The sequence below is a fragment of the Pogonomyrmex barbatus genome, unplaced genomic scaffold (assembly GCF_055798465.1).
Source record: "Pogonomyrmex barbatus isolate J1 unplaced genomic scaffold, ASM5579846v1 scaffold8, whole genome shotgun sequence".
NCBI classification, from domain to species: domain Eukaryota; kingdom Metazoa; phylum Arthropoda; class Insecta; order Hymenoptera; family Formicidae; genus Pogonomyrmex; species Pogonomyrmex barbatus.
Window position 1 is genome coordinate 2859459 of NW_028297182.1, and position 13555 is coordinate 2873013.

At 35.9% G+C, this 13555-nt stretch overlaps 2 protein-coding genes and 1 long non-coding RNA gene across 4 annotated transcripts in view; 2 read left to right on the forward strand and 1 right to left on the reverse strand.

Moving 5' to 3' along the window:
- The window catches only part of LOC148934701 (uncharacterized), an 18770-nt gene extending 18501 nt beyond the window's left edge, over positions 1-269 (reverse strand). The window contains exon 1 of the long non-coding RNA XR_016141145.1: positions 133-269. This is a non-coding gene — a long non-coding RNA (uncharacterized LOC148934701). The remainder of the gene's footprint in view (positions 1-132) is intronic.
- The window catches only part of cysu (peroxidase homolog), a 26455-nt gene extending 16873 nt beyond the window's left edge, over positions 1-9582 (forward strand). Inside the window, exons 9-17 of one of the 2 annotated variants that reach the window (XM_011644417.3) lie at positions 99-340; positions 612-744; positions 1126-1253; positions 1325-1434; positions 1740-1832; positions 2018-2187; positions 2334-2442; positions 2851-2944; positions 6746-9582. In XM_011644417.3, the coding sequence (XP_011642719.2) occupies positions 99-340; positions 612-744; positions 1126-1253; positions 1325-1434; positions 1740-1832; positions 2018-2187; positions 2334-2442; positions 2851-2944; positions 6746-9286 (3620 nt within the window). In that variant the 3' untranslated portion in view covers positions 9287-9582. Of the gene's footprint in view, positions 1-98; positions 341-611; positions 745-1125; positions 1254-1324; positions 1435-1739; positions 1833-2017; positions 2188-2333; positions 2443-2850; positions 2945-5162; positions 6216-6745 lie in introns of those variants that run through there. The other variant, XM_011644419.3, reaches the window with a different exon arrangement.
- A 556-nt stretch (positions 9583-10138) lies between these two features.
- On the forward strand, positions 10139-13533 carry Eh (Eclosion hormone). Its single transcript, XM_011644415.3, has 3 exons — positions 10139-10454; positions 12310-12408; positions 12509-13533. The coding sequence occupies exons 2-3, from the start codon at positions 12312-12314 to the stop codon at positions 12673-12675; spliced, it is 264 nt and encodes an 87-aa protein (XP_011642717.1). The 5' UTR covers positions 10139-10454; positions 12310-12311; the 3' UTR covers positions 12676-13533.
- Positions 13534-13555: the final 22 nt, after the last annotated feature.

Sequence of the window (13555 nt, forward strand, 5' to 3'; positions counted from 1 at the left end):
AATGTTTTTGTATTATTGACCGAGAAAACTAAATATTTTTTTTAAATTGGTATTACGGTCGGAACTTTGGTATCGGTCATCTCTGTCGTTACTTACAGGTGAGATTCGAGTAAACGAACAACTGGTACTCACCTGCATGCACACTTTACTGGCGCGGGAGCATAACCGGCTCGCCAAAACGTTGGCAATCGTGAATCCGCATTGGGACGATGAGATTCTCTTCCAGGAAGCCAGGCGCATCGTCATCGCGGAAATCCAACACATCACTTACAACGAGTTCCTCCCGATATTACTCGGCAAAGATGTCATGGAGAAATTCGGACTTCTTCTCGAGAAGGAAGTGAGTTGGGCTGATGACACTGAAAAAAAAAATCGATCAAAAGGCGTGATTATTTATGCGTAAAGACGTTACTTGTCGCCACGTAAAGATAACTTTAAAAGATAACGAGCAACTCGCTCGTATAGATGCACAAATGCAAATTTATAATACTCGTATGTTGTAATAACTGAGATTTAGCGGTACACATTTTTTGTTTTATTTATCGTTCGTTCGGCTAGTTTTTAATAAGCGATAATAGCCACGTTGACGTTGAGGTATTAATTTTCCATAGAAATACTGGGATGGATATGATTCGAGCATAAATCCAGGTGTAATAGATGCTTTCGCTGCTGCTGCCTTTAGATTCGGTCACTCGTTATTGCCAACGGCTGTGGAACGATGGAGCAAAGCTCATAAATTCATCGGTAAACGACAAAATATAATAATTATAAAATAAGATCATATCGTGCGTACAAATTATATTAGAAATCAGTAATGTCAATTATAAATTCTCAAACATTTTTAAAATCTATTTTTTTTTTTAAATAAATTAAAAAGTTTTTGTACGTTAAAAAATAGAATTAAAAGTTTTCAAACGTTTTGTACGTTAAAAAAATAGAATTAAAAGTTTTAAAAATAATAAAATTTTGTAGATTATTTAAAATAAATTTTTATGTTTTGAAATTTAGTTTTTTTAAAATATTTAATATTTAATATTGTGGATAATGAGATAACTTTTATATATAACTAATTTTTTGTTAAAAATATTTTATTCCACTTATTCTAATCATCTTATATTTTTATAGCTTCAAAGAGACTCTCGGATTTAATAAGACGGCCTTACGATTTGTATCGCGCTGGTGTATTCGACGAATATTTCATGGGCTTGATGAATCAAGTTGCTCAGGCTATGGATGATTCTATAACTCAAGAAGTAAGACAGATGATTAGCGCAAATGGAATATGTAATTACGTATCATATCGAACAATTTCTTTTTTTAACAGGTGACGAATCATCTGTTTAAAAAAGTAGGAGCAAAATTCGGAATGGATTTGGTATCTTTTAACATGCAACGTGGTCGAGAATTTGGTATTCCAAGTTATATGGAGTTTAGGTAAGCTATCGTGTGTTACAGTTTAAGCCTATACTTGTATCAACAAACTTGTTTAATTAACCGTAGTTAGCTCTACTGTGTTTCGTAATAGTGACCTTATGTGATTAAACTGTAATAACCACCAGAAAAATAAAATGGTGCAGAGGGATGAATAGAAATAAAGTTGAATAATGATAATAAAATTAACAGAAGATTCAATCCATCGAAACGATTAATTAACAATCGAGATAATTAATGGAGGAAATTTAAACGCGCGACAACGAACAAATTTCAAACGATGATATATCATAATTTTGCAATTCCAGAAAGTACTGCGGCCTTCCCGAAGCGAACACCTTCGACGAACTGTTCGGTTCTATGCCGAACGAGACCGTCAGGCGGTACAGCACTATCTTCGAGTGAGTGTTACATATCTGTAAGAGACCGGCGGCGGAACACCTTCGGAATACCGAAAGACCGATCGATCAATTTGTGCATCTCATTACTCATTAGTCAATGAAGCGGGAGGGTGCGCCGCGTACTAAAAATAGAACACATTCGGAAATAATTCGGCTTCACTCCTCCGGCGCGCGTTCCTTTTCAGACATCCCGCGGACGTCGATTTATGGTCGGGCGGCGTATCCGAGAGACCGCTTCCGGGTAGCATGCTCGGGCCAACCTTCGCCTGCCTGATTGCCACGCAATTCAGCCATTCGCGCCGCGGCGACAGATTCTGGTACGAGCTGCCGAACCAGCCGTCGTCCTTCACTCTCGGTGAGACCCCCTTTCGAATTCTCTTCCCGGTGGGAATCGCGAGTGGACGGGCGGGAGGACTCGCCAAGGACTCGCGACGACCGCCCGTTCGAAAATGTAACGAGGCGCCGCCTTCTAAAATCGCGCTCTCACTTTCACCTTTTTAGAACAACTGAACGAAATTCGAAAGGCGAAGCTCGCCAGACTGATTTGCGACAATACCGATCTCATCGACACGATACAAATCTATCCAATGGTCCTTCCCGATCACGAAATGTAAGTGGAAAACGATTTACGTAACAATGAATAAAATATAAAAAAATCGTAAATTAATAATTGTCAATTAGCAATGAACATATATTCTAAGGAAAAATTATATTTATAGCCATATCCAAGCATCGTAATTTTGCATTCCATTTACTATAAATAAATAACTCAATAAAGAAATATTGCTTAAATCATTATATAATTCAATTTGTTTTATTCATTATTATTATTATTATTATATACTTATTTGCTACTTATTTTATCTGTTATATTAATGAAATAATTTTATTCTCTGTCGCTTTCCTTCAATTTTTGCTGTGTTTCTAAAAAATTTTTAGGGACATTGCTTTTTAACATTATAATGTACATACGATATATGTAATGTCACCAATATAATATTTTTAATTGCCTTGATAGAAATCCTCGAGTCCCATGTCGCAGCGGTGTACTACCTGGCATCGACTTGTCGAAATGGGCCGAATTCCCGGCGACGAGTCACGCCACGCAATACGTGAGTAATCTAGCAGACCCATACGGGCAGTTGGGGAAATAAAGGAGGGTCTGTTTCACCAATCTAGATATAAACAGAGTGCCCTTAGGCGAACACCACCACGTAACCAACCGAGCCACGAGCCAAGAAGCCCAATCCTTAGGCACTTTAACACGAGACCATCCCGTAGGCACGCACGTGTTGAACTAGAGCAAACAGTTAGACGCGACAAGCCACGCTTAAATTGAAACGGGTCGATTAAATCACGTAGCGCGAATATGGAATACAGAGTTGGCCCCAGTTGTCGATCATACGCGAGCCGCCGTCCCGGGCGGCTCGTGATTTCAGATTCTGATGCATGACACCTTTGATATAACGACTAGTAAATGTGTTGATACCATATCGTATCGCTACATATGATGATAAGCTTCAATTTTAATTGCCGACAGATCGATTAATTGAAGATAATAAGACGCGTGTCGACTCTGGATCTTTGGCAAAGTTAGAGAACACCTTTAGCTTCCACAGTAAAATCCCTATCAACAAAATGTACATATAGCTTCTCCTTGTAAAAGTGCATCATGCGTTACATTTCGTGTACACCTTCATGCAAAGGGCAAGAAGAAGAATTTCATACATGATAGACTTAATTACTCAACAACAATTATAATGCTATTTATATTCAAATTTCAGTCTTAATATTTTGTGTACGAAAGTTCTACTACGTAATATAACAGTTTGAATGCTGTTATGTATGATTGCATAATAGATTTTTCATAATTAAATTCTCTCTCGCGTATGAGTTTCAAAATCTTTATTATTATTTTATTCTATTTTAATGTTTATTTAGTAGCAATTAATATACTGAAAATGTCTGCGAATATACTCCTTCTCGCAGATAACTTTGAATATTTAAATGTTTATCGAAAATTTTATTAGAATCTACATTAAGTCACATTAATGATTTACATTTGTTTAGTATTTTATTACTTAAGTTTTCATATATCAACAATTTTTTTTATCATGACATTTATAGTAATTTTTTTCATTATTTAATTATTTTAAAATAACATTAACATATTTTAATAACATTACATCCGATCAAGCATCACAATACTATAACTACAATACTACATTTGTTGTATATAGTTAATAATTACAATCCAATTGAATCATTTTTGCACATAACAATAAACAACCGTCTATTGCTCTTCAACACCGCGAACTTTTATGACATTTAGCAGTGCTTAATATCTAGTCCTCTCAATATATATATATATATATATATATATATATATATATATATATATTTTCCGTGGATTGAGTACTCTTTGGTTTCTCGATTGAAGCTCACTGATAATCTACTCCATATTTGTGCCTTTTAAAGTATATTAAAAATATAATCTTGAACACAAAAATAAAAATTTCCGATTTTTAACGCAAAGCGCGATCATTTGATTGTGCATTCGATTACAGTTTGCGAATGGTGTTATTTTTATAAGTTGAAATCCGGAATACTTCACACTATTATCTGCGAAATTATGTAAGTGCCATCTTTTTAAATATAATACTTCAAACAATAAAACTTTTTATCACCTTTTTATCATTCTGTTTTATACACATCGCGTGTTTTTTTTTTTCACACGATTCACCCATGAAATCACCCATAAAAAATATTCAAAGTTATTACCAAAATTAAATATCGATTTGCTTGAAACGCAAATCCCAATGTAGACGTGGAAGCGTTTGACATTTCTTTTTCTACAATTTTATATTCTCTGCACTATCCCTTTTTACATAAAATTAAATGACATATGGGACTTGATATGTCATCCTATCTTGCATTCCTAATCTACACATTCATACACCCCCCCCCTCCCCCAGTATCTAACACCAGTAACAGATAAAGTGTCGTGTGCTCGGACATACACATCACGCTCATTTTCCTTAATGTAGATCAACTTTGGATATAGAAACAATTAATCTCGGTTTAATTTATTCTTTATCTTTTTCCAATACCAAGAGCTAACCAAAAAAAAAAAAAAAAAAAAAAAAAGATAAAAGATAAATTGAATCGGACGTTGATCCGCATCAGTGGAAGTGGACGTCGGAGAACCAAATGATCGCGTCTGCTCTCCAAATCGCGCGATCTCGATTTACATTTTACCATTTCTAACTCCACACATCCCGACTGCCGTGCACCTCACATCAATACCTACAATTGCCTATTGTACTATAGCAATGGGTGGAGGAGCGTCCGGTGAAACCGGCGATGGTACGGGAGCACTACGACAGGCAGCAAGCTTATCGAATCTTCTTTGAGAATATTAACGGCATTGCTTCGTATCTGGGCTTCACGAGAAAATAAGCGCAGTGCACCGCGGGGGAGAAAAGCGCCTGATCGTAAAATATCTGCCGCCATACACGTCACACATTGCTGCTGCGCTTTGAGGGCAATATGTAAGGTGCGTCACGAACATGGAGATATAACGGTCGATCAACGGCTATACTGTACAGCGAGATGTATACACGTATATATACGTGTATGTGTATGTATGCGTAAATGTTCTATAAGTATAGATTCGTAAGTATTCGTAGGTACGAAGTATCTTTCTTGAATGATGTCAGGCTTGATAATATAAAAGTTCATGATACCTCTGTTTCTACGATAATAGAATCCGTTATCCGACGGACTTGCCTTGAAAATGTGAAAGGTCAGATAACGTTTTTTTTTTTTTTTTTTTTTTTTCGCGAAATGTCTACAGCACTCTTTTGTAACAATGACTGAGCTTAATCAACGACGATCAAACGATAAGTCGTTATTTTTCTTTTGTTGCTTTAGCTTTATACTCAGTTTAGTAGTAATTTTAACGTATATAATTTATCTACTGCGTATGGGTCACGCTTTTTAAGAGTGACGGCTTCCTTTTCAGACGCGTTAACTCAATGTTACCAAGTACGAGAGCACATGTACGTTTGCTTAATCAAAGTGAAATGAAATCTAATATTTATTTGCCAGTGGTAGGAGACCAGTGTAAGCAAATGAAAGTACATTAATGAAAATGTATGATATATTTTTGTACAATGATTAATTATTGCTTCAGGCATTATTGTAATAAGCAATATGTAAATATTCACGCACAGTGGCTCAGAAATTTGCATAGCATTAATATCTCATGCTCCTATGAATCTATAATCGAAACGTATACTTTCTGCGCCACTGTAATGACGTAGTTATCATTTGTATTGTACTTTTTGTATATAATTACAAATAAAGTCAATTTAATAAGAACCCCTGTTTAATATGTCCCTACATACTTTTCCATATTATTTTTCGATTTGCCAAGCAAAAATTGCACATAAGTAGAGAGATCGCAAAAGGAGTAGACGTCTAACTATGTTTGTTGAAATTAGAATTATTGTATAATATATAATTGCACAATTTATTACACGATAGTACATAATGCACGAGTACAATTTAACGCTGTGAGAATTATTTGCAAGATATGGAATCTGATATTTACGTATTTCTCATCGCTTTTTCACAAAACACAAAATGTAAGTACATATTTTCACTATCGTTAAATATTTGTTCAGATTGCATTCTTAACATTTTATCTAACGACAATATATGCGAACATAAGATTTCTTAATTATTTTGTATAATATTATATTCTTAATGCACATAAAATAATGACTATTTTTTTTTTAATATTTGACTTTTTGTAACATTATCAAAATTATTATTTTAATTTTTTTCATAATTTAATTAATGTTACAATGTTTATTTAGTGTCGCTAATTGTAATTCAATTATTTTCAGAATATCATAATGAAACCTACACAAGCTGCATCAGAGATTAAGCCCATATTAACAAAGCAAGCATATATTAACAAATTAAATCGTAAATTAAAATCCGTGGAAAAAGATGCAGCGAACGGCTTAAAAAAAGAGCCGAGCAAGCCTTGGTGGGCATATTCTGTTGGACGGAGAAACTTAGCGCAACGCTTAAAAATGCCTCAGAAAGTATTGCAAGAAAAGTTTCTAAACGAACGAATCATGTCACTGACAACCTCTCCTATAAATAATCAAATTAAAAATGTAAATTTATCTCCTGACATGGAAATCATTAAAATAACAACAGTTGTCGAGGCTATCCGACAGAAGCGGCAAAAAATTGCGCAAATGTCGGAAGTAGCCGAAAACATTCAGGCAATGATCGGCAAGAAACGTTCGAAACGTTCGTCTCACGAATCGAGAAAAAGTTCGACGACAGTTAAGAATTCGCGGCGTGCTGAAGAGAAAAAAACTGTTGTTTCAAATAAAAAATCTCGTTACTCGAAATCCCGTCCTCGAAAGGAACAAACGGACAGTAAATCAAGAAATTCTTCGAGGAAAAAAGAGGTGGCCGATCTCAAAATGGCGAACAGCGCGATACCGAGTACTGTATTCTACAAACGTATTTGGGAATATATTAATGGCACCCGTCCTCATTCCGACATTATCGGCGATTCCCTGGAAAAAAATTCCGAGAAAGATAACTCAACATGCACGGACAATGATCGAATTGCGACCTCGCAGTCGCAGAACGACAAATCGCAAGTGATAAGCCCGAATGTTAAACCGGAACGAGACTTTTATAAACGTATCTGGGATATAATTAATGCAACCCAGGCGTATGAAAATTCAAAGATTCGTTCTAAACGAGACGCAAATATCGGGCAAAGTGATGCAGCTTCGACCCCGTTATGCATCCAAGAACAAACAGACGATTACGAGCAACTGACAACGAATGAAAAACGCTCGCTCGATATCGCGGACACGATAAATCCGTCGTCGGAAATATCCGATCCCGATTCTTATATATCGGGCTTTTGGCCCGTCGCAAATGATACCCAATGGCAACCTAAAACTGCAACAGTTCCGCTGTTAAACGCAGCAGCAAAGTTGAACGATGATCTGACCTTGCGGCCGCTCGCAAACATCGCGAGCGCTTCCGAAGTGGACGACCTGAATAAATTCCCCGATAAAGTCGAACAGGCCGATTATTCGTCTTCGGATAACTCGACGGGGCACAATTCGTCACAGGAAATCATCACCGACCCGGGACCACCGTATTCTTCTGAAGAAAGCTTCGCTACCTCCTTGTACTTGCCGATCGAGCGTGCCGTCGACAAAGCCCCGCGAGAGGAGGATCGCGAAACTCCGCAAGCAGAGAATTATTCGAGCACGACGCCGAATTACGATCCTTCAAAAATACCTTACGTGGAGATATCAGATTACCCCGACCAACAGGAGGACAAGAGCAATCAGAGCGCAACTGCAGCGAAATACAAAGAGTACGACGATGACGATTACGGTGTCGAGCAACTCTACAACATCGATGCTCTTCCTTCAAAGTCCCCGAATGCTGAGATTAAAGTAGAACCGACTGAAAGTGAAGACGAGCCGGAGATCTCATTGGATGCAAACTCGCGTTCACGTTGCGCGGAAAATAAGGATTCTCCGAAGGAGTGCGCCGACAAGTACGACGTCGAAGACACCAAGTTGCGCAATAACACTGAGGATGGCGCGGACGTTCAACGCTCCGCAGAAGATTCCGCAGAAATCTCGTCATCTGAGGAGAGTGAAAACTCGGATTTCGTTCACTTTGACATAAACGAGTACAGGAAGCCGTTTAATTTGGACGAGTTCTTCAAGAACGATCCTCTATTTAAGAGCATACGAGCTGCCATTAGCAGGGAATACGCGAAATACGATTATGAGAAAAATCCCCCCCCTCGCACCGAGGGATCCGAAGAGGTCGAGACATATGCCACTGATCCGAAGGAACGATCGCAGGATTATTTCGCGAAAAACGAAGAGCGTGACGTCGCTTCCGATGACAAGGATAAAACGGAAGAGGAGACTGATTCATACGAGAAGAAGGAAACGAAAGAGAGCGAGATAAACGACGAAGATTATTATCCCTATGACGATAAAGATTTCTTTAAGCGTATTTTTGAGAAAGACAAAGACAACGATAAAGAATCGTCCGATGCAGTCGACACGGAAAAGGAATTTCTATCTCGTTATTTTACGGAGGATGTTTTGAGCCAGTTGCGAGATAATTCGACGGCCGAAGAAGACAGACAAAAAGAAGAATCGAGGAACAAGGAAGAAATTCATAAAACGTTATCGAAGATCTTAGATAAGAAGGATCAGTTCTCCAGATTAGATGACAATCTCAATAAAATGGTTGAAAAAGGTGAAACAATACCGATCAAATATAATAATTATTGGAGCTTGGAATATGAATCACCTCGTAGAAGGAAGGCGGAAGAAGAGGCAAACGAAGGAGCAGAAGAAGCTGAAGAAGCTTAAGATACAAATTATGTTAAATTATGTTATATGTTATGTACTTATGTTCTTGTTGTTACATATTTTTTGTTGAAAATTGGATAAAATAAGCAATTGTTTTAATATTATTAGACTTGGATCAGTTCCATGATAATATTTTCTTTGTTATTACAATGGCACGTATTGTTATGATGCACAATTGTTAATAGAAATTAAATATAAATAATACACTCTGTAATAATGCTTTCAATTTTGTATCCATTTTAATTAATTTATACTAAATAAATAAGTTAAAAAACAAAATTATAAAGTGAATAAAAAGATAATAGAAAATATATAAAAATACAAAATATTTATTTGCAAAACGGAAACTAACTAATTGGGATTAATTATAAAAATCAAAGTAATATAAAGAAGTCAATTTATAGTGTACATAATACTTCAAGCAAAAAAATTTCACATTTTTTATTAAAAAAAATTATCTAAATAAATCTTTAGCTTCACTGTCTAACTGTTTGAAATAAAAATCGATTATAATTAAAAATAAAACCTTATTAAATGTGAAATATCGAGTAAAGAGCTTTTGAGTAATCGTATAACTTACATTGTGTTTTTATACACATATTTATATTTATATTTATTAATTATTATTAATATATTTATATATTATATATTATTATATATTATTATTATATTTATAAATTTATTTTTATATATATTTAAATTATACAAATATTTATATTTTTTCTATAGCAAAATATTTATATGTATATGTTATCAAATTTTATATTACACTTATGATAGATCGTGTAACATTTTATATTACACTCACGATGAATCGTGCAAGTTGCAGGGAAAAGGTAAGAATGAAAGTATATTATATGAAGAAACAAAGTATATACAAAGTATATACAAAATGTATCATATCTAACAGTATGTTTTTTTTCTAATCACAAAAGTCGGATCGTAATGTGTAGCTCTTCTGTAAAGATACATAGGACACTGCGGCACGGTGTTGAGTGCAGGAAATTGAAGAGATCGAATTAAAAGAAGATAAGCAGCGGGGGTTTCCCTAGCGCGAGGGTTGAATCCGGCATTTGCGGATATATAAGACCGACGAAGTCTGTTCAGTGTCACTCGCCGGCCTTTAACAATTCCAATAGCTTCGCCTTCTCTTCGCCGTACTAATCAGGTAAAGGTTTTGACAATCATATTTTCATATGTATCATATTTATCCTCAAAGACATCTTCTTTTTCGTTCGCGGCACGAACGATAAGAAGACTCGGCGTTTTTCGCCGAAATTCATTCGTTTCGTTCTCCGCGTTTCTAAAGAGAGATTTATCACATCGCCGATCGATTAACCGCCAATCAATCAACATGATTGTTCGTGCAACGTGTATAAATATCGATATCGAACGCCGTCCACGCGATCCTTGGTCTTGAATCCTTAAGTACTTCCTGGTGAGAAAGAAGGGGGAAACGGAGAGAGAGAGAGAGAGAGAGAGAGAGAAAAAGAGAAAGAGTTTGGGAGAGAGGGAGACCGATGACAGCGCGGAAAGCCAGGACACCTTCCATCCATATTTATTATGTTTTATGTGTTCACAATGTGGCAGTTAAGGCGAATGCGGAAGCGCGACGCGAAGAGATTCCGGTTATAAGTGGCCGTAAAAAAGCGGCGACGTGCGAGGCGCTCCTCTCTCGAGGTATGAGACGCGAAGAAAAATCTGGTGAGGGACCTTCGGCAGCGTCACGATGGCGAACAGATCGCGGCAGACAGCACGTTATTTTCTATGTGATCAAAGAAGTAGAAGTTGCGCCGCGCCATCAGATTACCGTCGCATCCGGATTTTCGCATACCGATGACACGTGGCCTCACCGGCTAAAGTAAAAATGTATTGCACACCGCATATGATACATCAGGACACTTTGTTTTTTTTCTTTTTTTTTTAACACCCGAGACAGAGAGAGGGAGGGGAGGGAGAGAGAGTGAAAGGAAGGAAAGAGAAAGCATTAATATCCCAAGTTATCCCTGAAAGTTTATCGGGTTCGATTGCCTCGGTCGTCTCCCTCTGTCCTTTCTCCGGAACGAGCACTAATTGCAAAACTGGAAATGCAAAACGATGTACGAGTGGCAGAGGGAACATATTTCGTTGGTAGAAAATTCTTGGACTTCCCCATCTCCGTCCTCGTACCTCCGCCTTTTGCCGAAGGCTCAGTCGACGAACTCTTCTCCCCTTGATCTTTGCGGAGATTTAAGTTTTAATCATAGATCGTAACGTCTCAAAAAAAAAAAAAATAAATAAATATTTGAACATTAGCAACAACTTATTCTTTTATTCTTATTAAGGTTTAATTTATTTTCCTTAATAAGTCTTCTCTTAGAAGCGACAGACATTGACATACGCACAATCCGATAATACGTAGTCTAGATCATGATCTACGATTTAAATTGTAGATTATTAATATTCAACAGACATACTTAAGAACGGTTCGAATAGAATTCATAACGTAATTTTAATTTCACTTCGTATAAATGTCGCAAGACATCGCTTATGTTCAGGTTGTTACTTTCCCTTTTATCATTTTATCTTTACGCAATACTGTCACTTTTGTATACTTATAAAAGTTTTCTATACCTATAGAATGTGTGAGTAATGCGACTTGATAGTAGAAATTTAAAACAAGATAATATTTGTATGCAATAAAAGAGGAAACGTACAAAAAATTCTTTCGCTTGAATAAACCTCGTTAAGAGCTTAATTCTTCAGCTGGGATACGCCATGCTAATTAATAATATTAAAAATCATTTATATACATAAAAAGATTTTCCATTATTGGCTAGATTTATTATTCCCATAAGGGATATTTTATTATTCCCATAAAATAATAATAATCATAGATAAATTCTTTGCCAAAAGTATTAATCGATTAATCATCAAAAATTTTACTCGCTTTCATCGCAAGTATCTCAATAATTATTACCGAACACATGTTCACTGTCTGATTGTTGATCCTTTCACAGCTAAAGAATTAACACTTGTTTCAGTCATGTTGAACTCGTCGAACCGAATGATCGTGCTGCTCGTCATGATTTTCGTCGTTCTCTGCTTGACGACATCTGTAACTGATGCCGAGCGAAATATCGGTAAGCAAATTTCTATATCATAGTTACATCACTAATTGAGAATCGTTGCCAACATGTTACATTTACATCCCTTTAGTCTGTACAAACCGGCTTTGTACAGGTGTCTGCCTTAGAAATTGCGCTCAATGCGAAAAGATGTACGACAAGTACTTCATGGGGCAGAAGTGCGCGGATTTTTGCGTAAAGTACAAGGGAAAGCTTATTCCAGATTGCGAGGACGAGATTTCCATTCGTCCTTTCCTTCAAACGCCCGAGAATGACTATTAATCCTCGCTAGAGGAACGCTCTTCGACTCTTTCATTTTCATTCTCGCGTTATTAAGCCAAGCCGCGCGCAAATTGTATATCGTATAGAAAAAAATGCGAATTTGGATCTGAATTTATTTATGCCACGCGCTAGAATTTGTTTGTTAGACGATAATGTGTGTGCAATTTATTATTATAAAAGTTGTGAAGATGCATCGCTATATAGTCGTGACTATATAATAGTTCAAAAATATAAAAGTATATGAATGAATTACAAGACGGATCCTTCGACACTGCAACCCACACAGCGGAAATGTTCAAGATCACATCACAGAGATATCCTAAAAATATCGTGAACTTTAGAATATATATGATATATTTTTGTGATATATTTTAGATATTTCTGCTGTGAAGAAGCTGTCGTCTATATATTTTAACGTTCATATTATAACAACAAACAAAAAAAATTGCACAGAGACATCGATTAAATTTAGATAATTTATACACCCTGCCAAGTGATACCAATATCTGATTAATATATCTGATCTAAAACTGGATAATAAAGATATGTATATGTATATGATATTTATAAAGATGTGTTTTATTTAAAATATTTTACATGTATCTTTATACATGTAAAATATTTTAAATTAGTACATAAATTATATTACATATTATTTAAAAAATGTTCAATTACTTAGACAAGAAAAGCTGATTTTTGTTCGAAAAATTGCGTATAGGACAATCAAAATCAGAGTTTAAATTAGAAAGTTTGGACACAATCACATCGTAAAACGATTGAAAAACTTCGATATATATAATCAATTATTGGTAACATAGAAAGATAACATATATTTAACACATTCGCCGCAAGTGTATTTTAAATAATTTTTCGGAAATGA